Source organism: Symphodus melops, assembly GCF_947650265.1.
Source record: "Symphodus melops genome assembly, chromosome: 19".
Classification (NCBI taxonomy): Eukaryota; Metazoa; Chordata; class Actinopteri; order Labriformes; family Labridae; genus Symphodus; species Symphodus melops.
In genome coordinates, this window is record NC_136709.1 from 16,421,830 (window position 1) to 16,449,578 (window position 27,749).

General features: G+C 42.8%; 3 protein-coding genes and 1 long non-coding RNA gene across 4 annotated transcripts in view; all 4 read right to left on the reverse strand.

Moving 5' to 3' along the window:
- Window positions 1–5,609: 5,609 nt before the first annotated feature.
- LOC306840232 (gap junction delta-2 protein) lies at window positions 5,610–8,813 on the reverse strand. Its single transcript, XM_079369378.1, has 2 exons — window positions 8,336–8,813; window positions 5,610–7,619 (listed from the first exon to the last, which is right to left on the reverse strand). Exons 1-2 carry the CDS (start codon window positions 8,404–8,406, stop codon window positions 6,776–6,778), a joined length of 915 nt encoding a protein of 304 aa, XP_079225504.1. The 5' UTR covers window positions 8,407–8,813; the 3' UTR covers window positions 5,610–6,775.
- A 1,462-nt stretch (window positions 8,814–10,275) lies between these two features.
- Window positions 10,276–12,670, reverse strand: LOC306840891 (actin, alpha cardiac muscle 1-like). Its single transcript, XM_079370474.1, has 6 exons — window positions 12,532–12,670; window positions 11,940–12,264; window positions 11,705–11,866; window positions 11,362–11,553; window positions 10,612–10,793; window positions 10,276–10,531 (listed from the first exon to the last, which is right to left on the reverse strand). Exons 1-6 carry the CDS (start codon window positions 12,658–12,660, stop codon window positions 10,388–10,390), a joined length of 1,134 nt encoding a protein of 377 aa, XP_079226600.1. The 5' UTR covers window positions 12,661–12,670; the 3' UTR covers window positions 10,276–10,387.
- A 7,228-nt stretch (window positions 12,671–19,898) lies between these two features.
- LOC306841008 lies at window positions 19,899–23,021 on the reverse strand. The gene is made up of 2 exons (XR_013781423.1): window positions 22,200–23,021; window positions 19,899–20,547 (listed from the first exon to the last, which is right to left on the reverse strand). It is a non-coding gene; the product is annotated as an uncharacterized lncRNA (long non-coding RNA).
- Window positions 23,022–23,606: 585 nt separating this feature from the next.
- The window catches only part of aqr (aquarius intron-binding spliceosomal factor), a 47,706-nt gene continuing 43,563 nt past the window's right edge, over window positions 23,607–27,749 (reverse strand). The window contains exons 34-36 of the mRNA XM_079369557.1: window positions 25,895–26,069; window positions 24,513–24,623; window positions 23,607–24,070 (exon numbers count right to left, since the gene is read on the reverse strand). Coding sequence (XP_079225683.1) covers window positions 23,816–24,070; window positions 24,513–24,623; window positions 25,895–26,069 — 541 coding nt within the window. The 3' untranslated portion in view covers window positions 23,607–23,815. The remainder of the gene's footprint in view (window positions 24,071–24,512; window positions 24,624–25,894; window positions 26,070–27,749) is intronic.

Genomic DNA, 27,749 nt, shown 5'->3' on the forward strand with positions numbered 1-27,749 from the left:
GGTTTTTAGATCACGGTCAGTTAGATCACGGTTTCAATTTATATTCAATGTATGCTACGAGCTAACTAAAGAGTGCTAACCTTAGCTTGCTCACAACACAATGCAGCCCACGGGCAATTGCAGCTCAAGCAAAGGACATTTTTGTCCACAGCTTGCGCTTAACTCCTTCATGCAGCTCGAGAGGAAGGGGGATGGAGGTGTGTTGGCTACAGCGGAAATGTCGCCAACCAGCAGTATGTTTTAATTTACTGGATCAGCTAGTCACACGTCCTTCCTTTATGTACATTTTTACAAAAAACTAAAAAATAAATAATTTCTATTCATAGGGCATATTTTTGTTTTACGGTTAATATGTTCTTGTAGCAGATCTTCCCTCTATAATAGGTATGTTTGGATTGGGTTTTCATATTTGCTATAACAGCAAACACATAGCCAGATTTAGCCTGAATACTTTTTCAGGCCTTTGATCAAAACCTGATCATGGTGTTTTTTATAGTTCTGCATAAATAAGACTGAAAGGAAGCTGTTGTGGATAGTGTGATCTCGTATCTCTCTCAGTAAAACAACAACGACGTGATTCTGCAACAAAGTGGCATCACATCAGAACGAGCGAGTGGGGGGATGGGTGAATGAGTGGTGGAGGTAGGAAGGGAGAGAACAGACACACTCTGAGGTGGAAGAAAGAGATGAGAGAGGTGGTGAAGGAATCAGCTGAATAAAACAGCGAGTGGGAGAAAAAGAGGTGGATTCCTGAGGAGGAGGATAAAGCTCTGAGGAAGGAAAGGAGTGGAGGAAGGAAACAATGAAGATCAGTAAATCAACCTAGAAACATCAGGCAGCAGCGTGGTTCATGCAGAGTGCAAAGGTAAACCACAGTCAGGTGGAGTAGATGATGAACAAACCAGAGCAGCTGCAGAGTCGCTGAGTCCATCCCACATTGTGTAATCTCATTCCTCCCCTCGGATTACCAATCAACTAAACTCACATCCAAGTCATGACAGTTGTGTCATTTTTTTTGTTTCTCTTTCTCACAGTGTGCCTTCCTTTTGATTGCAGAAGCTTCCTCTCTTACAAGTAAGAAGGTGGTCCTTTTGTTCTGCTGCCGCAAATCTTACAAGATGGGTATTAACTTCTTTCCCTGTGTGCTTCTGTAATACACACAAGTGATTCATATTCTTCCCTGTGTGCGTGTGATTGCATTCCCGAGTGTGTAGCTGTAAATTAATATCTCCATACCTCCGCCCCTGTGTCTCTTCCATCTTCCTGAACACTCTGCCATTCTGCACCTCCTATATATCGTTACGAGTCCAATTGGCCGGCGAATGCTTCTGTGTCCGATTAGGAGTTGCCAGCCGCTGATTTTTATTGGCTGCGTAATGGTGCAGAACCTAAACATTTATCAGGGTCGATGGGCTGTGTGTAGTACAAGCTATTAGGGGATGCAAAGGAGACTAGCAGGCGTAGAAATTTAGAAAAAGCAAGAGGTGTCAGACTGAACTGTCATCTCTGGTGGGAAATTAAAGATGTCACAATAAGGGCTTTGTTGAGCATTTTGTTTTTGCTGCAGTGTTGCTGTTTTGCATTAATGACTAACTACTTTACCAGGGCAAGTTGGTGCAATGTGGCGAAAAGCTGCAGAAGGTTGCTGCTTCCAAATGCTCGAGCCACGCTAGCAGAAAAATGCTGAATGTAGAGAAAATAATTAGTAAATTGCAGAGAGGATATGTTTTCTAAAAAGTTCCAACTTCACCTGGACTAACTCTATCTGCACCTGACCTACCTGCTGTGAAAGACGAGGATCACATCAGGTTTTTGGGTGCATTGTGTCCTCACCCAGGTGCTGTCTGTCCCACCATGATCCTCCAGTTGACAAATCTGTGTATAATCCCCTAATGTTCTTAATCCTGGGGTCACATTAAAAAAAATGGATGAGGAATAATCTGCTTTCAGGTCTGTCAGGTATATTTTGTCAGTGCCAGTGCTTATTTTCAACCAAAGCCGTCTGTTTGGGCAAATACAGCTCAACCAGCAACCAGCCAGCAAAATCCATCTGTGAAAAGTCTGTAAATGTTCTCTGTCCTTTTGTCCTTGTACAGGAAGATTTCGTTCAAGTCAGTGAAGTTTGAAGGCAAAAAAAAAAAGACCCAAAGTGTGGATACATAACTAAACTTTGGTGTTTTGAACTGCTGGAAAGCAGAGCAGTTAAGAGGGAGAGAATGCATTGTGGGCTGGAGACAGACAACGACTTTACAGACAGAAAACAGCGGCTGCTTTTGCTCCCCTGGCGGAGAGAAAGTTTGAAACTTGATCACACTGTGCAAATGCTTTACCGCTGCTTCCCCCACATGGGTGCAAACATCAAGAGCGTTTTGTCTCAGCGTCTGCCATATCTTCCTGTGCCATGCTATGCCGTGCATATGTGCTGCAGAAACCAGGCTAATTTCATTGCTTCTGGCTGGGTGGATCAAAAAGAGCCACATTCACCGTTTCTTCTTCTGTTTGCTCTCCCCCTTTCATGCAGTAATCTGTGCAAAGGGGAAGAATTCAAGCAGCGCCCCCCGGAGCAAGCCCTCTCTTTTCAGATTGGTTAAAGAGGAGACACAAGGAGGACATGCTTGTTCAGCGGGGGTTGGGCAGGATTGCAGGATTTACTCTCAGGTGAAAGTTCTGGTTTATTTGGTTCCTATTTCTGTACAACCCTGCTGGAAAATGTGCAGCATGTGCATTAACCTGTGCTCCTTTTAACTTACTGTCTCTATTTTTAAATATAAGGTGACCGTCTAAAGAAATATAAGTTGTGAAAAAATCAGTTGCTCACAACCATTAAAGTGCTTCAGTTCTCCCTTGTGCTGTTAAGAATGATTTAATTGCATTTCGTAAGCTGTGTGACATGTCCCCGTCTTACACCTTACTCCCAGGGGGAGATGTCACCATGATGTAAGGTGGCTGCCATGATTGTTAATAAAGGTGTCAGCACTCCCGCTCCATCACTCACATGAGCCAGTCTGGCCTTGTCCCTCAAATGAAAGCGCACCCTGGTCACAGAACAGAGCACATCTGCAATTCTAAAACCCACTGAATGTACTCTCTTTGTTCAATCATGAAAAAAAAAGAAAACACAGAACCATGAAACATAAAGATCAGCTTATCAAACCCCGAACACTCACTCCACCTCCCCTGGACCTGCATAACAGACGCACGCTTCAACTGAAATGATATGCAACTAACTGAAATATATATTTCTTTACGAGCTCTTCTAAAACCTATGTACTATGAAGTCCATCATCTAAAGTTTCATGTTTTCTTGCAAATGTTTCTGACTGATAAACACAGATTCCTAATTGACTCATATTACATTCACCTTGTTTCATGTTTAAAAAGAGGAATATTTAAGAATCATCTACGAATAGTTCACCCTTTGAAGTTTGGACTCAGGCATTATTATTTGAAACTTCTCTGCCGAACACTGAAATTGGAATCAGGTTGCCTTCAAACAAAGCATTCTACATTTTTTGATATAAGTTTTGAACATTACACATCATATGAAGGAAATAATGTGAGGAAATGAAAGACCCTCTTTTTTTTTCAAGTTTAAATTTGGCTCCTTCTGCTTCTCTGAAACCTGCAACAGTCAGATTTCGACCCATCATAATTTCTCTTTGAACTCAATGTTTCATACAGCAGCAATAAAAGCAGAGCAAAGGCAGCCCTCCTGCTGACCTCAGAATATTATATCACATTATGCTCATTTAAAATCAGACCTTTCTTCTTAGTGCACGCATGTAAATATTGAATATTCATGTAGTTATGCTGTGTACCGCCTGGCGTTTGTGTTTAATTATGTGATATGTTTTGCTTTTATGCATGCTGTGCTCTCTCTACAAGTGGAGATATGTTTGAATGAAATGTGCAGCCATTTAAATGTGAACTGTTTGAACCAAATCGTCTGGTGAAGGAAAGGCAGAAGAGTAGGTGTAATATTTTGAGGAAGGGATTTTTCTTTTTTTTAAGCGCACACTCTTCTCTCAGAGACAAGACCATCTTTTTAATGTCAGGGTGTCTCTCTGTCAATGACTCACATTCAAGGGGGATATAAGTCTCTGAAAATCCCTGCACTCATCCTGTGCACCTGAAATCAGAAGAAATTGGAGGCGTTCCTGCGCTGTTTTTCGCTTTGTAGTCTCAAAATAGCTCACGTGCAACCTCGTGTGTGTTCTTGCTGTGGTTGTCAGAGAGGGACCGGCCATTAAATAAATGCACCGGTTCTTTAGAGTGTTTCTTATCCATTTAACATAGGTATGCATAGTCTAAGATGTGTAAATGTACATTTTACACACAGTCCCCAAGCCAATTACTCTCTGTACAGCCTGCAACTGGCTGGCTTGTCATGACAGCAAGAAATGCATATGCAAAGGTAAAGTTTCATCTCTGCTGAGCCCTGCAACACTCATTATGTTAATTCATGACAGCATGCATCACTGCACTGAAACTTACACTAATAATTTGACATTTAGATTAAAACCTCACTGAAAGAAATTAAAACTACAAAAAGGATCTCAAAGTAGGATCAGTTACTATTATGACCCTAAAAGGTTTATTCGTATTTTTTCATTTCTGTGGTTTTGTTAAGAGTAAATCTTTACAGTTTTTTTTAATGCTTTTATAGAAATATATGTTATTGATCTTGAGGGAAATTCAAGTGGATGATAGAATGGCTCTCTGTGATTGATCAGAAGACTAAAATTGTAAAAATAAACAGAAGTAGACAGAGAGGAAACAAAGATGCTCACTCGCATGCACTGCGCTGCATCAGAGCCAAGTTGACAAGCGTCTTTTTTGTCTTTTCTTTTTCTTTTTTCATCTTCATGACTAAGGGAGAAACTGCGGGTTCCCGCTGAGTTGGAGATGGATGTGCCAGTGCCCGTGTTCTCAGATTTCTCACAGCTTTGCAGAGTCATCCCGGCAGGAGAACCATGAAGAGACCAGCCCTTTCCAGATCACCTGCAACGGCCAGCTGCAAATATCTCATCGTAATCTTTGTGTGTCTATTCCTCCCCCCCCCCCCTCTCTCCCCTTTGTGTGGGCAGACACCTGAGCACTTTCTCTTTTTTCTCTCTCTCCATCTTTTTGTTTTCATTTTGACCTTCATATGAACATTCAACCTTCTCCCTCGGTTCAGCTGCTGCTTTCTTACATTCTTTTCTCAAATGAAAGAAGAAGGGATGTGCAGAGCTGCAGAAAGGGCAGCTACCTCAGAACTTAGAATCATGATCAGCTCTTTGTCATTCCTGCAGAGTGCACGGAAAGTCACAAACTTAAAGTTCACAGTCAAATTCTGTGACTAAGGGCTGGTGGATTTAATGCAGGCCGTGTAAAATGTGTGTGTTAATGAGCCTAGATTTTTTTTTTCTCATGGCAGCAGCATCAGTATTGCAACATTGCAGAGTGATCAGATCCTGTACAAGGTGTGTCCTGCGGTGTTTCTCTTCTCTTTTTTTGTTGAGAGTGGGTGTGGCTAACATCTTCACTGCACCAAGGCGAAACTTCCACTGGAGATAAATCTGTGTGATAGGTCAGTCAGCAGACACAAAGTACTGCACCTCACACGATTCTGGTGTACATGAATCCCACTTTTATTTTCCACAGAAAAAAAGAGATGTTTTTTTTTTCTGGTTTGTTTCGGTTACATTTAAAACCATTCCATGAAAAAACTGTAGCACCAGAGCAGATTTAAATTGCCCATTCTTTGATATAAATGTCAATTTGTGCTATTTCTTCAGTTTTGATCAGCTTTGATTCAGGGAAACATTTATTTCTTGTATATAAAAAAACTAGCACTTAATTTCTTTTTCCAGTCATTTGCAAAATAAAACAGAGAAAACTGTATATATTGTACTTTTTTCTTTTTCATTTAACTCACAACAAATACATTTAAAGCAAATAAAAAATTGGGCGGCATTTAGCATAAATCCAAGCAGGGAATCAGCTTTCATGATGGTTATTATATATTTATATATTTATATGTATACATATATATCATGTTTATATACAAGTATGGCACTTGATTACACAAAAAAGCAAGAAAACACTTCACAAATAAAAGCAGTGGGCGCTTTGGTGTGTCATAAATTAAGGAAGTCACAGACGTTAGCATTTGCAGCAAATTTACCATGTACTGTTTTGCAAGTCAGCTATAAAGCAATGGAATGGTTACATATGTTAAGGTCAGTGGTGCAACACAGGCAACAAAAAGACATAAATTACTTAGCTGATTTATTTCCAACATGGTAAGTAGGATTTATATATCTATGAGCATATATAAATCTGGATGGTGGATTCGTCCTTTAACAACTGTGTAGGGTGCCATTTATTTGGGTTGGTGCCAAACAAAGATGGAAAGAAAAAGTCTTAAAAACACCGTCAAGTCTGTAGCACATTTTTGATAAGGTCATCAAGCTCTCAAGTGTTCACCTCTTAGTGCAATTTTTGCATTTTACTCTCTTCAAGTACAGCAGAACAGCCCACAAAGAGTAAATATGTGAACACGCGATATCATGGTCTCCATTACACATCTTACAGAGTATAAACGTTACTAAAAAGTTGCATCAGTGCAATAATAAATAAGTCAACAAACGTGGAAGCCACGCTCGCCATGAAGTCCTCAAAAGACCACAAATGAAAAAAATCTGCCCACTCTAAAGTCATGACTCGAATTAGGCGTGCGGAGCTGTCCATCATGTCCATCATGGATATATTTCTTTACAGGTTTTTAGAGCTACACATACGCAGAGTCACTGGACTGAGTGCGTCCGAAATTGGGAACACTCATTCTTGGCAAGTCCTTATTTCTGATCTCATAAATGGACTTCCGCCGGGCCTGCACACCTCGCACGGCCGTTTTGATTTTCCTCCACCCCAGGTGATTGAGTTCTGCCAGGTTGAGCACCACGCAAAACCCACTCACGGCGAACATGAAGACCAGGAACACGGTCTTCTCCGTGGGTCTGGACACATAGCACTCGACGTCTTTGATGCATGGGTAGCGGTCACATTCGTACACGGACGGGACGTTGAATCCATACAGGAAGTACTGACCCACCAAAAAGCCTATTTCCAGCGCGTTTCTGAACACCACTTGGATGATGTAAAACCTGGAGATGCCCTCCTGGCGCCGCAATTTGGACTTTGAAGTTCTCATTGCCGAATTAGGGATCTCTTTGACTTCCAAACAGTCCGGTTCGGCTTCTTTGGTGGAGTTCTCCGTGTTCTGAAGTACTCCATTAACAATGGTGTTCTTTATCTTTTTGCTCTCGTCTCGCTTCAGTGAATCTTGATCCTTATCCAGCGTCAGATAAACCGTCGAGTAGCGCCGCTCCTTCTGCTTGGCCGACTGATGCACCGAGTACGTGATGAAACAAAGGCTCGGGGTGCAAACCATGATGATTTGAAAAACCCAATATCTAATGTGTGAAATGGGGAATGCCTTGTCGTAGCATGCCTGGTTGCAGCCCGGCTGTAAGGTGTTACAAACAAACATGGTCTGCTCGTCATCATAGACAGTCTCTCCAACTATTGCTACGATTAGAATCCGGAAGATGACCACCACTGTTAGTAGGATCCTAAAAAGCAAGCAAACAAACACACAATGTGAAAATAAGTGTATGTATGTGTTCGCAAATTGATACAAATTTTGCACAGCTGTGCGCTGCCTCTGTCTCTGTAGCGCTCAGTCCAGATCTGAGGGTGTGTGTTGGATTTAGGGAGCTGTCCAGTGCTGAAATTGGACGCTCTACAGAGGCTATGTGTGGTTTTTTTTTACTGTTTTTGTGTTATTTTGAATTTTTTGTGCCGTGTTGTGTCTGTGTTGTGTTGTGTATCTTGACTCAATGGCTGAAATGACATGTAAGCAATCGGCGTTGCTTTTTTTTTTTTTTTTTAATGTGTGAGCTTTGTTAATGGAAAGACATCTCAATCTCTGCACAAGCACCACTCAAACTCACGAACAAACATCAAATGGGAAACGGTGGATGGGTGAACACATGAATTGACACATGAATTGTTGTGTAGTTTGAGCTGTTTGGAGCACCATCCCAGGTGCAGAAAAGGACAGCTGCCAACTGGTTTACTTAGCTGACTCGCTTAGGAGGAGGAAAAAAAGGGAATCTGTGAAACAAGACAGAAAAAATCCACAACACAGACACGGAAGACTGGGCACCATGCTACAGAAGATCCTTGGTTCACAAGACAGAAACGGGGGACTGGGAACCATGCTAAAGACGATCCTGGAGGCTGCTGCGATTCTTCGGTTGGTCTTGGTTTTTGCTCATCATCTTACCTTCCTATCATAGTAGAGTGCTGCTGGACAGCAGCCTCCAGGAGCCTCTCTAGTATAGTCCATTCCCCCATTTCTGAGCATCCGGAGAAGACTAGAGCACAACGGCACTCTGATCAAATCCCTCCAAAAAAAAAACGCGCGTTATTCCCTATCCTGCTCCTCCCTGACTCTCGTTGTAGTCAGTGTCCAAAACGACCGGTTTGAGCTAAAAAATGCATCCGTCACGGGATGCTGCCGCCGTCCGCGCTCCTCTCCGTCTGTCTGCGCGCTATCTGCTTGGTTATGTGCTGAGCGCGCAGCGCCAGCGAGCGTCCTGCTGTGTGTGCCGAGCGCTCCCACGACGTGGCCACACTTTTCCTTGTCATGAGAGTCTAAAAGGCTGATTACTATAAGTCCTCCTATTTTCGATCTTCAGATCATGTTGATGGGCTGTGCGCTTCGCCTGGATGGAGGGAGGTTGGATTTAATGTCTTGCCAGCGTTAATCCGCCTTTAAGTAGTCTCCCCCCTCCCATGCGTCACGTACGTGCAGACAGGTCGGTGGAGCGCAGCCAGGAGTGTCAGGGTTTCTGATTTTCAATATTTCACTTTTGGATACAGCATGCACCGTTTGGTGGTCAATGAAGTTGACGCTTGTGCCTCAGTTTATAACAGCCTTTAAAGCATTGACTTATTATGTGGCTTCACATGAGAGTTGTGGCTAATTCACTTAGCTAGAGAAGCACATGGGCACTACATGGAACAATACTCATCCTCGTGAGCGAACACAGTTCAGGGCTGAAGGGTCAGGGTGGCTTCCTGTGTTTTTAATTTCAGTTTGATACACAGACGTGACAGCCTACTTGCAGCATATGTCGCTATTTAAATAAAAAATATACCATATATGGATATCATATCTATAGAATATACTGTTTCATTAATAGATCACGTCTGGATAGCCTCGCAGCCCACAGGCATCCCTCCAAGTACCTCGGGCTGCTGGCCCGGCTGGTCGAGCTTTTGTCTCCACCTCGGGCTCAGATGATGTTCTGAATACAGTGACAGAGTGAAAATACCACCGAGTGTCTAATCGCTTTACAAAGCAACCTGCCTGTCTCGCTCCCTCTCTCTCTCTCTCTCTGTCTGTCTCTCTGTCTGTCTGTCTGTGTGGAAGGTTAAAAATAGAAGCAAAATATGAGGCCCCGCCCTGTATTGCTGTGAGATGTGATCAACTCAGTGCTCTGCATTGTGTGTGCACTAAAATTAGACTATTGTGTGGTGTGACACGATTGCATTTGTTCCTGTTTATGAAATTAATCAGAATAAGAATCGGTAAATTAATATCTCCCCCCATCCCCTGAAATAAAGATGCACCTTAAATATCGACTTCCTTTTGTTTTTAATTTTAGACGTACAAAGAAAAATCCATATATAGATTAGCAGTAAAGCATTGTATTGTTGCTATTACTATGACTGGAAGATATGATTTTATTAAATAATTTAATTTTGATTATAGATGGGCCAGACATTATTATTTTTGTTGTTGTCTTTGGAGTTGTTTTGTTGTGGTTTTGAGCATCATCCAAATTCACAGTGAGCTTTGTCCAACCTGACAAAAGGGGATTACCGATCACGTGACCGCGGTGTTTCCAATCAATGAAACTTTGTGCTGTTAATTTCTCATGAGGTGGCTTATCCTCTCCGCTCACTGTAATCTTTTCTAATTCAAATCTTTAATAACCTCTACCCATGCACCCACGTGACAACAGGACAGGGTCGGGCTGCTTTTGAGAGACAAAGAGAGATTTAAACGAAAGAAGAGGAATAGCGTTTAACAGATGCTTCGAGTCAACGTTATTCTTCCTCGATTTGCACTCAAAATAAACATTAAACGATGCAGCTTCACCAACTCTCAGATCTTACGTTTTATTAATAAACCTATACAAATCGTAATAATTGCACTTGAGTGTGAAAACAAATTATTTGACGACAATACACAAAAAGGACCGAGTTGGAATGGTGGGACAGACGTACTGTAGGGAGGAGAGTGAGTTGGGGGGTGGCAGTATGGTTCTTAGAAGCACTTCCTGTGAACGATTGAAGGTCCGGCCTCGTCATACTCCTGCTTGCTGATCCACATCTGCTGGAAGGTGGAGAGAGAGGCGAGGATGGAACCGCCGATCCACACGGAGTACTTCCTCTCAGGAGGAGCGATTATCTAAAACAGAAAAAAAAACGTGTTTATTTGGCTCTGCGCTCAGGAGTCTGACAGACAGTCCAGCAAGGAGTTAAAAATACCTTTATCTTCATGGTGCTGGGAGCTAGAGCCGTGATCTCCTTCTGCATGCGGTCAGCGATACCGGGGTACATGGTGGTGCCGCCGGACAGCACGTTGTTGGCGTACAGGTCCTTCCTGATGTCAATGTCACACTTCATGATACTGTTGTAAGTAGTTTCGTGAATGCCAGCAGATTCCATGCCTGTGCCAACACAGAGGGCAACTTTTACACCTTCCACCTTCATAGTAGCAACACAATCAAATGTCACGGTGGCACCTACGTCAGCTGTCCTAACAGGTGCTGAAACTGACAGCTCCGCCAACATTTACGCAAGCTGCAGCACAAATGGGAACAATCAGCCCCTCGTTTAGAGTATCCACAACTGTTTATCAGCCACTGGCCGGTGAAACAGCATAAGTAGACAGACAACAACAAATGTAATTAAGTTGCACTTCTATTTAGAAAAAAATAAAACTACAAACATCTGCAGTGTACTCGATTATCATACAGTAGATTTATCAGTGTTTGCCTGAAACTTTTGGAATAGTAGTTTACTTTCTCCAATGATGGTTTAAGTGATATAATTGCATTTTAACATCCTTAAGCACTTATCTCAATGTGTGGGTGAATAGATCCACCTAAGTTATAAATATTTCTTTTATTGTTATTTTGGCCATCATTATATTTTGATGAGTTCGTGAAGATTTGAAGTTACAGTTTACGTTTAAGTTTGCAGTATACATGGCGATGTCTTGTCGCCTTTACGCACCAATGAAGGAGGGCTGGAAGACGGTCTCTGGGCAGCGGAAACGCTCGTTCCCGATGGTGATGACCTGACCGTCTGGCAGCTCGTAGCTCTTCTCCAGAGAGGAGGAGGAGGCTGCGGTGGCCATCTCGTTCTCAAAGTCCAGAGCCACGTAACACAGCTTCTCCTTGATGTCACGCACGATCTCGCGCTCAGCTGGGATAGAACAGGATTATGAAATGTTTGTTATTGTAGTGTCAGAAAATGCGTAAAGATAATCACGTGCGCCACAAGTAAAGCGACAGTTTCTTTAGATTGTATTGTCCAGATAGATGACATAGAGCCAATCCAAGCTCTGATTTCTCACCAGTTGTGACGAATGAGTACCCACGCTCGGTCAGGATCTTCATGAGGTAATCTGTGAGGTCACGACCAGCCAGATCCAGACGCATGATGGCGTGAGGAAGAGCATAACCTTCATAGATGGGCACGTTATGGGTCACACCGTCGCCGGAGTCCAGCACAATACCTAGAAGCACGTGAACATTTCAGTTACATATAAACTCATCTAATTATTTACAGACCTGAGGAAGCTGCCATACCTGTGGTGCGACCCGAAGCGTACAGTGAAAGAACGGCCTGGATAGCAACGTACATTGCAGGGACATTAAAAGTCTCGAACATGATTTGAGTCATCTTCTCTCTGTTGGCCTTTGGGTTGAGGGGGGCCTCTGTCAGCAGAGTGGGATGCTCCTCTGGGGCAACACGCAGCTCGTTGTAGAAGGTGTGGTGCCAGATCTTCTCCATGTCGTCCCAGTTGGTGATGATGCCGTGCTCGATGGGGTACTTCAGGGTCAGGATGCCTCTTTTGCTCTGGGCTTCGTCACCGACGTAAGAGTCCTTCTGGCCCATACCAACCATGACACCCTGGTAACAATTAAAACAAGAAGTCAGTGATGAAATGGAAGGCTGCTCATTGACATAAAATAGCATAACTTATTCTGTATACAGAATGAATCTGAAAATGATCGGTTTTACTTAGTCATCAATTGAAATGTAGATGTGAATTTACGTGCGTAATTACGCACAGAGTCGGGCCCTAACCTACACCCGAATCTTGTTTAGATGTAATATAAACAACCCCAAATGATATTCGTCCTTATTATTTGCAGAATTCAGAAGGTTGTACTGTACCTGGTGACGAGGGCGACCAACGATGGAGGGAAACACGGCGCGAGGTGCGTCATCGCCGGCGAACCCAGCCTTTACCAGGCCGGAGCCGTTATCACACACCAGAGCGGTGGTTTCATCATCGTCGCACATGATATCAGCTCTGTCAGCGCGCGCAAGTAGATCATGAAATGTAACTGTTTGTATAGATAGGGTGATTAAAAATTAGTCTTCTCACAGGAAACTCAAACACATTGGTCATATTAGTGGACAAACTACCCAGATAATGGTGATCAGTTGTGCCTATGAATAATGTAAATAATAAATGCTACAAAAGTTGCATGTGTTATTATTATTCTTTTTAAATATTCAAATATGGTACAGCTGGAAAAACACAAGGAGTTGATGAAATGGGTTAGAGGATTCCTCTCAGTTAGATGTAGACACTTTATTTGGCAAAGATGACAAGTCATTTCCAACTGAGTTAAACATGCTTTTCCATCATCAAGTGATATATCCACAGGTTGTTTTTTTTCTTTCTTTTCTTTAGTCCTTGTACTCACCAGATCAGCACCGGGCGAATGTTGAGTGTGTTAACCTAGGGTGGTGAAGTGTCACCTCTGACCAATTTATACCCTGATAAGTGTGCGTCAGAAGGGGCCAAGCAGTGCGACCCCTTCTCCATATTTGGCCGGTCATTGACAACAGCAGCTCCATGAATGGCATCAAAAGGACCGGGAACTCCCGCGCGCACAGCTGTGCCTGCTGCGCATGCGTGGAGGACAGACGACGGCAGGCTTCCTTTTGATCTCTTCTCCATTGATAAATCACAATGATATTACCAGTCCCCCCCCTCCCCCCCATCCTTTAGTTTACCATCATGAAAGTACACATCTATTTAATTATCTTTAAAAAAAAAAAAAAAAAAATCATTTCTCTATATTGTCTGTGTTTCTGTAAAGGTCTCTGGAAGACACATGAGTTTAGACTGGCAGGACACTTGTAGGTCTCAACAGGAGCAAATGGAGAGGTACTTGTGTCACACAGCTGATGTCAGCTGCTGTTTGACTCCATTAGAAGCTCCATGTCTGAGAGGGGGAAGCCTCCACTGCAGACCAAACATTCCCATGTTAGTATACCTAATAGAGCCAGCCCCCCTCCCCCTTACATTCAAAGCCATGTTATTAAATTTCCTGACAAGCCTGGACACATTCTCATTAACAAAAAACAACTGGACTGCACATATGGCAAAAGAATATATATTGTGCTGTGTCCACTTAAGGAAAAATGAAAAAAAAAATAATCCTGCTTTAGCTCAAGGTTGCTTTGAATGTTTATATTTAGCAGAACATTGAACTAATGCACACAATATGCAGGCCAACTTGTACATTTGCTTCAGGACAATAGCAACGTTTATAGCAATATATTGTATTTTTTCTCCCTTGCACATTTCTTTTCCTCTGTCTGAACACATATTACCTCAAACATCAGCCACTGGTCTGGTAATGATCTTTTTATGCAACCAAAGTCAAGGTAATGTATTCTTCCCTGTAAGAAAACCTTTACAGATGCATCCAGAGCAATGTTAATACGATGTGTTGTTCCTTACATCCAAACAATAAGCGAAAAGGAACATCTCCTGCTGTGACACATGCCATGTTCTGTCTGCACAGAGGAAAGCAGAAGACTCAGGGAATGAAAGCGGGCGTTTGCTTGAAAGGGACGACGACTGAGCTCTGAAGGCTGTGAAACAACACTAGCTAAGAGCAGTGGATGGTCCCACCACAAGGAGGACAAGACAAAAGGGCACAGCAAGCCATGAATCATATGCTGCTGTCACCCGACCCCGAGCCATGACCCTTCACTGTGTGACTCTTTGTTGGGCTCTTATGTAATGAATGGTAGGCTGAGGTCCTGCTTTAAGCATCCTTTTGCCCCAGTATTCAAATAATGCTAACATTTTATGACCGGAGCTTAGCAAAGTCTGTCTGCCCAGAGAGCAACTGTGAGGAACACGAGGGAAAGGTGGGCAGCTGCTTTCAACACGACTTTGCTCCTGTGCCAGGATATTTGATTCCCATCAAATCTGGCTTTTCAGTGCCCTTTTTCATCGTGTTTCAGGTGCCGTCGCTGCTAGCATAAGGGGTAAGGATGTATTTAAGGGTATTGTTAAGCTCTGAAATATTTGTTCAGTTCATTCTTATGGCACCCACAGGTGCGAGAGGCTCATGCCAGTGCTTAGATTAGACACAGAGACACTTGGAGGTTGCTCAAACAGCCCTGTAGTGTGACTTTCACTTCACTGAGATGAAATCATCATGGCCTACCTACGACCCAACCCCTCAGGAGCTTTACCTCATTATTCAGCTGTAGAAATGAAATAATAAGGACAAAACTGCCCAGCACACACAAAAAAAACTATTGATTTTTTTTGTGGGAATTTCACATCATAAAAATAGAACAACCCCTTTAACAGAACCCTGAGGGGAGTCTTTGCCTGATGCAGGCATGGTTTTGTACCCTAATCAATAATGTGTACATATATAGGATGTTCCTGCACTGGAATGTAGCATTTTAGCTGTTCATCACAAACTCGCTCAATACAAACCGTCTGAAAGCGCTTTGTTTCATCCAACATGGTGCATTTTTCTGTGCTAGCGCGTCAGAGGCCATTTAAAGGGCAGAGCAAAGAGAAGACTTATTGCTCTGTGAAAATTGGGTGTTCTCTCTCTGCCCGCGGTGTTGAATACTGAGTGACAACCCTCTGGCTTAGGTTGAAGTCCCCCGTTAGCACCTCAAAGCAGCACAGAGCTGGATCACTGTCAGTATGGCTTCAGATATCCTGTGCTCATTCATTACCACTGATACTTTGGTCAGTAAGTCTCACTTTCCTACATTTCACAGTTGTTTTGTGTGTTATGAGTCTGTTATGAAAATGGCTCCAGGGCAACACGTGTCAAGACTTCACTAAAGAGACAGGCTCTGATTTTAGAGTTCAGGCTCACAAGCGGGTCAAGAAGATGTTTTTTTTTTATTTTTTTTTTTATGTTCATTATTTTACTTAGAGAATGATGAAATTCACTCAAACAAAATGCAACAACATCAATATTCAAGAAAAGGAAATAAGTCCCAAGCCTTTTAATTAAGCTTCATGCAACACAAGGGCTGCAACAAACAATAATTCTTTAATTCAGTCGTTTTGTTTATCATTTATATTTGACTTTAAAACTACAAATGTTTAAAAAAAAAAAAAAAGCTACTTAATACTTCAATCAGATCTTTTTTTTTTCGTCTACAAACTTTCTCAACCCAGACATACATTTCATTTCCAGACAGTTCAACACCACTGCAAGCTAAAAGTCTCAGTGGTAATATGCAGTTGAAATAATCATAACTCTAACACATCATATGATGCATAGTAAAACAACCTAATGTAGTGCATATAGTCTAAACACACTGACTGAAACAAGCTTCTCAAGTGTCTGTCATGTTGGAGATGTTAATGTCAAACATGAACTTCTCTTAAAAAACGTGAGCCCCAGATTTCATCCCCCCAAAACTAAAGTGGGCGGGACCTCAGTGGCCTTGATGCTTACTTCAATAAACTATGACTGGAATCACTAAATTAGCCGAGCCTTAACCCCTCGACAAAAACAAAATTAAATGAGTCTTCTGAGGAAACCAGATCTTCCTCTTGCACACTGGTGAAGTGGCCCATTTTGAGGCTTTGCAAACTGTGATTTCCTCACACAGCCATTTAACAGTGTACCCACCCACCTTGCGTGTCTGTGTGTGTGTGAGGGTGAAATTACAGAGCAGTATGTGGTTAATTGAACAGGGAGGCCTATACTTTTGCTCCATCTTGCTCCCCCCTACCTTCTTCTTCTGCCTCCCAGGTCTCCTTGCAGCCAATAGGACCAGACTTTTTCCAACGCCAGGCCTCTCTCCCCTCTCTCCCCTCTCTCCCCTCTCTCTCTCTCTCTCTCTCCCCCTCAGTGCCACACTGTCAGCTTGGCTTCAAGGCCTATCGCCTGCTGTGCTCCTGTGCCAAGACTTCTGGGAGGAAAAAAACAGAGAAAGTTGAACTAAAATCAGGCAATTCCTTTTTCCCCTTTCTTTTTTTGGCAAGTGGCGTCTATCCTCAGGATGTTTGGGAACAGAGCTCGGCTGACAAAAAAAGCAATCTAACTAGGTCTCATATGACCCTCGAATAAATATTGCAACACACATTCGGGCATTGGCCACCTCATTTTATAAAAAATGGATTTGTCTCAGATTACAGCCTGCATTGGAATGAGTTTTTGTCACTATGTGCATCACTTCTCTGAGAGGGGTAGAAAATGAGGTTAAAAAGCGCTTTTGGATTGGAAATGAAATATTCATGAATCAAATTTGAATAAGCTACAAAATAGACAGCTACCCAGATTTATAGGTAGGCTGCTCAGCAAGAGTATTTTGGAAAGTATTTATGAATGTGGAGCTATTTTGGTGGTGTCTGGGAAAGCACAGAACCAGTCAGGACTGATGGGAGAGTTTTAGGCAAAATACCCAAATACCTTCAGCTAAATAGGCTCTGGTCTCTGATCGCCTTGCATATATTCAAACAGTTCAGCTGAGCTTTTTAAGCAGTACAACATGAGTAAGTCCAACACGATGGCTTTTATAATTTATTTATTTTTGCAATATTCATTCACCCTGCTGTTAGGAAGTCAAATCTGCTTCAAAAAGAATCCCTGCTTAGGGTTCAATAAAGTCATTTTTTAAGTGTTGCACAGTTTGCCTCCAGTAAACACCTCAGCTGTTCAACAATGTGCCATCCAGTTCCTGCTCTGTAGCATGTCCCTGTCTGACCTCTTCAGGTCTTCTGCCTTTCCCATTGAACTTTCAATGTGTTTCAAGTTTTCCTTTTCGTCTCAGCAGCTTCAAAAGTTTGCTACAAGATAAAAGAACTGAAGGTGCTTCGGCTGCACATTTCAGCAGCATGTTCGAAGGGAACACACTGAACTTGTAAAGTAAGAATCAAAAGATATCAAAAGTTTGTTTCTCATCCATCCAACCATAAAGTAAAAGTTACATTTGAACTATGTTATAGATACTCTGTATTAAATGAAAGTGTATTCAAATAAAATATAATATGTTTTATTTGTCCAAAAACCTTTTAGAAATGTGAATCTAAGAATACTTTATTATTGCAGAGCACAACAATTATTTTAACATTTTTTTAGTGGAACTGTTCAAAAACAGTTTTCAGAAAGCGAACCATGTCTGCATGTACAGTATACTGAAGCCACGTGAACCCGGTCTGAAACACTGCAACAAAAGGTGACCTAATGTTGCTTAATTAGAGCCAGATGCAAAAAGTAATTCACCTTGATATGCTTCTCAAATATCTGGTAAACACAAGCCTTTCCCCCTCCCTCCCCTGTTTGGCTCCGAGCACAGTCATGTGAGTCACAGAGGTTGAAACTAATAACAAGTTTTAAAACAATAAAAATAAACTGAGCCTGATCTTCCTCTGACATGCTGCATGGCATGCTAGCATAGACCTCACCTGCCTTAAGGTGGTATTTTGTTCCAACAACACCTCATTCATCTCGATGGATCCATTTGGCGTATTATTGCTCTCAGTTAAACTGCCCATCCTCTGGCATATTTGTCATCACTGTGCCTCTATCCTCCTCCTTCCATGCCCAGTAAAAATGATCTGATTAATTAGCTTTCTGCATATAGTGCTGCGTAAAAGTTAAACATTCAAGCTTTTCGCTGAGAACTTTTCACCCTCTCCTCTGGGTGTTTGCTTTCAAAACTTTGGAACTCATGCATGCATGAAACCCATAATGTCAAAACTTCAGTACAGCATTACGGCCCTTTGAGCCACAGCATCAAACTTCTTCAGAACATTTTTTTGGTGTCAAAACTTTTCAATCTCTTCTTAAGAAGCTTGCTTTCAAAGGTTCAAGTCTCAGGGTAAAAACAGGCTCAACCTTTCAGTCCAGAAGTTAAAAATTTCATCAGAAGTTTAAAGCCCAGCTCCAGTCTTTAACCACTTCATACAAAGACTAAAAAACAAGTAGCATTAAAACCAGTCGAGACACAGGGTCCCACCATTCAAGACACTCTGTAAGTTTCAAGGACTTGGCACTCCATATCCCAGAGTCAGCTCAGTCGTTTCACTTTCACACTGTTTTCTGAGTGCTTTTCAATCTTTGGCTGACTGCTGACAGAAGCACCCCTAAACTTTGTCAAACTATCTCTCTAAGTTTGGTTCCAGTAAACATAAACATATATATATATATATATATATATATATATTTATATATATATATATATATATATAGAGAGAGAGAGAGAGAGAGATACATACTAAAGAATATACCTTATTTTAGAAGAGTTTCATCCTGGAAAAGGATTCTTTTTGTTTCCACAAAAAAAAAAAAACTTGTGCCAACACTCAGATATGGTTTTCAGAGCAGACAGAAGAGATTCAGCTTTCTTTTGTTGTGTTTTAAAGAGAGAGAAGAAATTCAACGGTTTTTTTAATTGGGCACAACATGCCACACAAAACAATGAAAAAACCTATTAAAAGGTTCATATTTCACATGAGATGTTGACCTCAGTCTTTTTAGAAGGAACGTAGCATTGGTCCACCAGCTCTCTTTTTTTTCTCACCTGCAGAGCATATTGACTCAAGTCGCCACACATGGTTGAGCGAAGTAAGCGATTGCAGTTCGTCCTGTAGTTAGCAACCTCAAATATTTTACACATAAAAATAAAGATCTAAAACCGTTGAACATGCACTTTGATAAACTATACTAGGCACGCAGCCCAAGTGAAGTTTAAAGCCACCTATGAGACACACAGTCACACATTATTACAGTCTTGTGGGTCAACATCTCAAGTTGGAAAATCCAGAAGAATCACATCAATGTTGACTGCAGAGCACCTGCACGGCCCCAAAACACTGTTTGCCAAATGAAGCATCTAGCTAGCAAACATAGCCTATGGGAGCCTTTAGCCACTATAGCCAGCTTGTTCTCTCAACAAAACACAGTTAAAAGAGTAGGACTTTTTGTCATAATTTGCGGTTTGAAACTTAATTTCAATCACTGTAAAACACAACAGATGATTGCATGTTCGGCCAACTGAACATTGTAATGCAGCTTTAAACGTTTGATGCCTTCATGTGGGTGGTATATTACTGGGTAGAAAGGACTCACTGTCGGGGAATAATATCACCGCCTTCCTTGATTCCTCTTTTATGGGAACAAGCAGGTAAACAAATTTTTGAGGGAAATCGGAAATTCATGTACCCATATCTCCTCAGTCCTGTCTCTATTTACCTTCACTTAAAACGTGGAATTACTGCGTACAATAAGTCAGTCGACAAACACTGAGGGCAAGTTCAAAAGCGGTTTTAATCGCATTAAAAGTTTCCATACAGTCATTTACAAGTCTAAGCATTTCCATTGTTAAATTGCCTTTTTTAACTCTTATCTTCTTCTTGCAGTGTCATCATGAATTAAACACCAAACACAGACCATGAACACAAAGCCTGTTCCCTTCCTGACAAACCCACACAAATTTGAAATCCATGGTTAATTATGTGTTAACAGAACGAGTGGAATCCATTTTCCAGACCTTCCGGACCTTATTGTTACATAAACTGCTAAACATAAAAAAAAAGTTTCTCACTTTATTTTTAATCATCTCCAGATACCTCCACATAATAAATTCCTCCTCAAAGTGAAGGGATTTTCTCTGTAGAAGGGCCACTGTCAGCCTTCCGTCTCTTGCCATGGTCTCTCCGGATTGATCTCAGCACAAAGGCTTGCCGTGCCTCATGTTATTGGCGCAGGTTCGGCCCAGGTTGGCCCCCTCCAGGAGCAGATCGGAGAGTTGGTTCAGGCCGAGGCAGGTGGTGAGGGGGCTGACAAGGCCGTAGAGGCCCCCCAAGATGATAGCGAGGGGCCAGCCAATGCAAAGCAGAACCACCAGCCAGATTATGCACCAGAAACAAGACCCGCAACTGGCCATCCTAGACTGAGGAAAGAAAGAAGATAAACGTTTAATATCACAGTGGACTTCTGCAGGCTTTGCATAGCCAAACGCTTCAACAGCTAAAAGTTGATATCAACGTGTCAGTACACTCAAAAAAGCCTTTTTGACTGTGCTCTGGAAAAAACCTTGAAGAATTGAGGATAGGTCTTCCAAACTATCAATCAGTGAGTGGTCAAGAAAATACTAAGCAAATATAATTATGAAGCAAACATTAAACAGAATCATTGCACTGGTTGCTGACCGGAAATTCTCCAGGGGGGACAGGCCTCTCAGGCACACACATACAGTCAGAAATTCGAGGAGAAAAAAATTGACCTTTTGCGTTCACACATGCAGCTCACCCTGAAAAATGTGGGACATTTTTGGGAGTTTTTCGTGCGTGTGTGTTGGTCAGTCGTTACAACCGCATCAAAGTGTTACTTTGAGTGTCCTAGTCTCTTCAGTGATGATTGGAGATTATCGGATTGAAACATACCCTGTTGATGATCTGGATGTACTTGTCGGGATTAGGCACTGGCCTTGACAAAGCATGATAAGCTAGCAACGCCAAGCAGTAACCACCAGCCACCCTGTCGTAGTCAGCATGCCACCCATACGTGACGCTGAATACCAGCACTGGCACATTAGTCACCCACTAATAGCAGATCAGCAGAGATCATGCATAACTTTGGTAATGAGCATTACCTCATCTGTCAGTGCAGATAAACAGCAGCCAGGAGTATCATGTGCAGCTAATTTGAGCTATTAACATGCCTGCTGCTAAATCCATGGTGAAAAAATTGCTCATTGGAATGCTGTGCAATTTATGAACCATCCCCATCTGATGATGTGCTTGGAGACTTTAAAACAAGACAATTTTCTAAGAAATATGAAGCAAGAGGGGCTTTTGTGTGTCTGTGTGTGGTGGTGGTGATGGTGGTGGTGTGTGGGAGGGGTTCCACCAGAACAATCCGCCCTGAGGCTCAGCCTTGAAGTTCAGATTGTAGAACTGATGGTTTTAGTGAGTGTGAAAGTGTTGTTTGCTGTCAGATTCCCTAAGCCTGTTTTAGCTTTAAGAAGCCACGGTCAGATCCTTTTCCCCCCCCTCCTCCCCCTGCAGGCTCTTCTGTCTTGACTGCATAATGTGTGATTTCCTGTTGTGACACCACTGTCATGTAGGGTTGGGAAATAATTTTCACATTCAACAAGAGCGTGTCCCACAGTGGATACCGTGCTTTTGGCAAACGCCTTAACATTATAAGAAAAAACAAAAACCACACAAGCCCCCTAAAAGGGTAATTATTTTAAGGGCAGGGTGTCTTTGCTGGACTGACCTCTGTAATAGCCTCGAACCTCTAATAAAACCCTTTAGCTCGCTCTATTTGATTGCCATCCCAATTCTTCCCCTTGCACCTTGTATACACTTTTTTTTCCTGAAATGTGCTGCTACAAAAGTTGTGACAAATGACAGACTACTCTACAGAGACCATTAACACAGCATCTGTGCTCATAACCAGAAGTACATTAACAGTTTTACTGCATGCTGTTAGCTCAGTGACACATCAGCCCGGTAGCAGAGGTTAGAAGGAAAAGCTTTGCAAAGTAGCAATTAACCTAATGAATACCTGTCGTGTGAGTATAAAAGACATGTTCACCTTCAGCAGATAAAAGGTTGTGGAGGAAGTGTGCGCTCCTGATCTCCTGCTCGCTCGTAGCTCTTCCGTCCAGTCTCCCAGATCTTGCTTTAGACTTCCAGAAAATGTTGTGTGAACAGCAGTAGCCACTTCCCACCAGTTAGCTCTAATTGACTAAAACGAGGCACCACAGGCAACTGGATTCTTGAGAGGCCAGCTGGGAGAAAACAGAAAGTTGGTAACTGGAAGTCTTCTTGAGGACGGGGAGGATATTACCCAATGCAGACATTCATGTGACTCAAGAGTGTGTGCTTGCTGTCATGGGTTTGGAGAGGGGGAGGTTGGAAACACATGATAGAATGACATGTACAATTGGACGATTTCTGCATGAAAGGCTATTTTTGAGGATGTGTCCACAAGTAATAACGCGAACGCAGCAATATTTCAGCGTTAGACAACACAGTATGTTGATATTCTTGTTTTGTTTTTCTATGCTCTGTTATTCATAGACACAGAGCAGACAGAGATTATCTCCCCTAACCTCGTAATCTAATCACGTTCTTAGCCGTCGACTCCGAAAAATTCTCATGCTTACTGCGACCCGGAGTGCCCCTCTCTCACATGATGGAAAACAACAGACATTTCATTGCCCCACACTTGACTGAAGGCAGAATATGCGTCTCTCCGCATCTATCAACACATGGTTCTCCATCAGGTCTTCAGACGGGCCCAGGCTGGAGCAGCTGTGCTTCTGACCTGTTCTCTCGGTCTGCCTGTGATATGATGTAACAACAGCCAACCTCTGGTGCATGATAATGAATAAACTTCCAGTCTGTTTTTTTTTTTTTTGCCTGCAGGGCTGAGGACTGCCTTGACCTCTTGATTTTAGCTGGATTTAAGTACTTAGACTGCTTGAACTTCGCTTTTGAACGTTTGTTTTGACGCGGCATAAAACCTCGAGTTATTTGCTTGAATTTGGTTGCGAAACCTCAACAGCGATCTTTTCAATATGTCATATTCAGCAGAGGCGTATGCTGTGAGCACTCCACGCAAAGTTATGAATGGCAGAGGATTTAAGGGCTTGCTGGTTGAGTGACTGTGTACATCCAGAGGGTGAGTTGAAATCCCCCAGCATGCACACTGGCCCTTGGGTGAAGTGACTGACCTACAAACGCAGCTTAGTCGCGGCTTGTGCTGCTCGTATCGGCTGAGCCAACCAGATTTCAGCTGTGCTTAAAGCAGAGGAGAGAAACAGATGAATGGATGAACGTATCATGACAGAGAGATTTGAACAAGGCTTAAACATGTTGAATATATACGGGTTATTTGTCTATCAACGTTTGCATGTGAGAGGAATACAGATAAGAGTATTATGAGCTCTGGATTGGTGCAGCCACTGTGATGTAAACGATGTTACAGACAATGAAGGACTTTTATTTTTTTAATAAAAAAGGACTTGTGGTTACAAAATTCAAATCATCTAGAAAAATTTATGAAACAGTTACACCATTATCGCCTGTCAGTAGAAAACAACTTCATGGACTCCATACTAAGTTTTCCACTTTCTGAGGGACATTCAACCTGGTCCCCTTTATGAGTGAAGCTTTAACTTGAAATCAGTCCCATATCTAGATGTCCTACTTCTCCTCTCCACTGTCGCTGTCGCTGTCTCTGCCGGGATGCTCGGGCATCTTTGCACGCTCCTCTGTGTCTTGACTTTCTTTGACGTCACTGATGTCCTCAGGCTTTGGTTCCGGTTTTGCCTCTCCTTCTGGGGCTTCCTGTTCCATGGGGGTTTCTTCCTGCGGTTCCTCAGAGCTGGCTGCCACTCTGTCCGCCGCTGCTTCTGTCTTGCCTTGTTGCGGAGGCTGAGCCAGTTGCTGCTGTTGTTGCTAAGCGGAAAATAAGGTGAGGAAACAAATTCAAAATGTTCAGAGTTCATTTCCACCCCTTTGTTTAGAATCACTAAATATTCAATCTTGGTGCATTCTGCCAGGATACGGTGCTAATGTGATTTTTCTCGGGAATTTTTGTTGCTCAAATATTCTTGTTTTAAGTCAAGAACGCACAAGATAGAAAACAATAATAAAAAAATCTGGTGAGCTCCTGTCTTCACATACCTGGCAGTCCTCAATTCAAGGTCAAAGGTTAAAAATACAAGTGAGACAGACACTGATTAGCAGATCTGTAATTCCTAATAACATTTAAACTATGTCAGGATAGTTTTAAACTAAGTCAGATACAGCTTGTTCTAATCATGTGTGGTGTTATCCTATAACACTGGAGACAGCCTCGGTCCTGCACTGATGACAGTTTCATCACAAAGGTGTTTACCTGTCTGTGCTTCTGGGAGGTCTGGATCATGTGCATGTACATATTATACACCAGATTGGCCATCTCTGGCATGTTCTTGATGATTTGGTCAGGCTGTCCAGAAGCATCTCTCTGAGGAAAGGAAAGAAAAGAAAAGAGTTTTGAATCCAGGAAAGAATGTGATTGGAATGATAATGAAGAATTCAATTCGTCTTGTTAGCATGTATTCTCTCAGGCACCCCGTGGTACACACTACTGATCTGATGCAAATTTGCAGGGAAATTCATTCTCCACCTGCCGCCACCTCCTTATTATGGGAAAGCAAACTCCAGAGTGCCCCCAGCTTTAACTGCTCACGTCCTACCCGAGGATTTGAGGTTGCAGAGTTTGTAATTTGATAGCATTAGTATGCAGACGGAGTCCTACAGGATAAACTGAGGAGTGAGACCAGCGGAATATTCAATCTACAGGGCTGCTTCCTCCTAAATTTAGGGGTTGTGCTCTCAGAGGCCCTTTGGGTATCCTGCCAGAGTGAATGCATCGAAGGCTTCTCTGGAATAAAACTTAACTGTGTGTGCTTTATTGCTTTTTAACCATCAGTAAAAAACACCAGGGTGTTAATGTGTTTCCCAGTGATTAGACATCAGGCTTTAGTGTCTGTCTCATCCTATCCCATAGTGCTGTATTTATGTGTTCATCTATACGCAACATTAGGTGACAATGTTAGATTTTATTTTTATCTTCGCTTCTGGCTCAGCATTGTTTAACAGACTGTTTAAGCTCTACTCCAGTGTTACCACACACAAACACGACTCTAATCTGCATCTGCATGCAGGCGCTGGAGGTTCGCTTACTGCAGAGAGAGACGCAGAGGCCACATGTGTGTGCCTGAGAGGCCTGTCCCCCCTGGAGATGAACACTCCAGAGTCAGAGAAAGTGTCAGAGGCTGTGGGGTATTTTAGAAACAACTGTTGCCACACACGCCAGTCAGCTAGATAGAGTGACCAGACAACAGCCGTCCCGTGCCGGCCTGGCGGGTTTTGGGATACTGCCCGTGCCTTCTGACCTTTAAGGGTTAATTATAGCCAGGTCTGTGGTTTCCATTCTTGCAGACAGCACACACAGAAGGCTGCTAACAGACCAGGGTCTTTGGGTAAATCTTCACTAAGATGAGGGACTAGGGAGGGAATGGGATATTTTGAACGGTGCCATTCAAAATATGAAGGCGGGATTAGACAGAGTCAGGTGGCGGAGGTAGTGATGAGTGGAGGGATGTTGGCAGGGTGCAGCTGTTTTGAACAAACTGGTGCTGTAGCTTGTGTGCTTTCTTTACCAGGCAAAAGTAAATGGAGTGGAAGGTTATTGTGCTTTAAGAATGTGCCGTGTGCAGTGCGTGTACGTACAGGCTGCTCCTGGCTGTAGTACTCGTGCGGTCTGATGTGCAGCTGCAGAGGCCTGGCAGTGAGCTGGTTGAAGGCAGGAGTCAGCTCGAAGCAGTTTTGGAACAGCGACACCCGCGCAAAGATGTACAGACCCAGTCTGGCTCTCGACATGGCGACCACCAGACGCCTCACATCCCTGCAGAGAGATAGAAAAAAAAAATGAAGTTGAGAATTGATTTGACACGAGGGGTGGGGGGAAGAAAAAAAAAATCAAAGAGACGGGTGAGGGTTGGGGTGGGTGTGAAATTGTACGAGTAGAAGCCATGTGTAGAGGCAAAAACAAAAATCAATTTCAGTAAAGGGATCAAAGTGGAGGGAAGCAAGGGAAGATTTGAAGGAAGAGAAATGAACGTGAGTAGGAGGAGAGAGGTTTAGATAGGGAGAAGAAGCAGTAGGTGAGGGCGACAAATATAGCAGAGAAAGAAAAAAAAAGTGTGAGGCAAAGGGCAGGAATAAATGATGGAAACAAAGAGAGAGAGAGAGGGGGGAGCTGACAAGAGAGGGCAGCGGTAGGTTATTTTATTCCCATCTTGTTGAATTAGTAGATAAAACATATTTTGCACAAACTGTAGTTGATGAGAGACAACAGTCTCTTAAAGAAATAAAATTTTTTTTTTTTTTTTTTTACACAGGTCAGCCATTATAAAGAGGGCGGGGAAACAATTTAACAATTTCATTGTGTGTTTTGATCTTCACATTGTGTGTTTGAGGCAGTAATGGAGCCATGTGAAAATAAGGGGGGAGAAGTGTTTCCGCTCACTCGAGCAGCTCTGGTTTGCGCCTGCAAACAATCTGGAGTTTAACGTTAACGGATTTGGCGCACGTTTGTATGCATGCACTTACCAAAAATACATCGACACATACCGATGCTGAAATGCAGCCAAAAACGGGGAATGTGTCCACCTGAGCACTTCATGAGATTAAGAGGATTAATCCTTCCAATATGCACGATGGGCCCATGAATATGCAGAAGGGGAAAAGGCTTATGGGAACAATTGTGCAGGATTTACGAGAGTTAACGTGTGCCGACCATTCATATGAATCTGCAACTAACTGCAGATTCCAAGGCTGAAACAAAACTTGAAAGAGCAACATTTCCACAGAGACAAACTACAACAGCCAACCACCAATGAGCACAGAGTTCAAGAAGAGATGAACCAATCAGGAAGCATTATAGCCCGTGGCCATGGTACTACTGAGAGACGCCCACCTGGGCTATGCTGTGACACGACAGGGCAAAGTGGGCTGAATGCCGTTCGTGTGTGTTCCCATATGTGAGTGTGTGTGTGTGTGTGTGTGTGTGTGTGTGTGTGTGTGTGTGTGTGTGCGTGTGTGTCCATGTCGGAGCGTGTCTGGATCTGTCAAAGAGTGTGCTCCTGGATGCGACCGTGCCTGTGTGCATCAGCAGGAATGCTTCTCCTGTCAAAGCGAGGGTCAGCTCGTCATATGGTCAGCTGTGTCCCCTGTGGTTGTCACGGCAGCGGAGTGCCACGAGGAGGGATGCAGGAAGAGGAGAGAGTACAGGAGGAGGAGGAGGAGGACTGTGAGGTAGAACTCAGTGGTACACCACAGGGATCCCAGTATGTGGAAAACACTATGTACTGCACAAGATTTTTCCCATGAACCACTGCTCTTTCAACCACGCGGCCGACCATTGAGAAGTGTCACAAAGTCATGAATGAAGATAAAGCTAAACCAAAACTGTATTAAAAACAGATAAAGAAGCATTGTGGTTTATCTTAAGTGCTCTGTTAAAATGGAAAGAGTGTTGATTTTACACATCAGTCATCTCTCACTTATAGGTCGAGAGAAATAC

Coding starts and splice junctions, on each gene's coding strand:
- LOC306840232 (XM_079369378.1), bottom strand. CDS start 8,406: ATGGGGGAATGGACTATACTAGAGAGGCTCCTGGAGGCTGCTGTCCAG. Junction 7,620..8,335: donor CACTCTACTATGATAGGAAG/GTAAGATGATGA, acceptor CTTGCTTTTTAG/GATCCTACTAACAGTGGTGG.
- LOC306840891 (XM_079370474.1), bottom strand. CDS start 12,660: ATGTGCGACGATGATGAAACCACCGCTCTGGTGTGTGATAACGGCTCC. Junction 11,554..11,704: donor GTACTCATTCGTCACAACTG/GTGAGAAATCAG, acceptor GTTCTATCCCAG/CTGAGCGCGAGATCGTGCGT. Junction 10,532..10,611: donor CCAGCACCATGAAGATAAAG/GTATTTTTAACT, acceptor TTTCTGTTTTAG/ATAATCGCTCCTCCTGAGAG.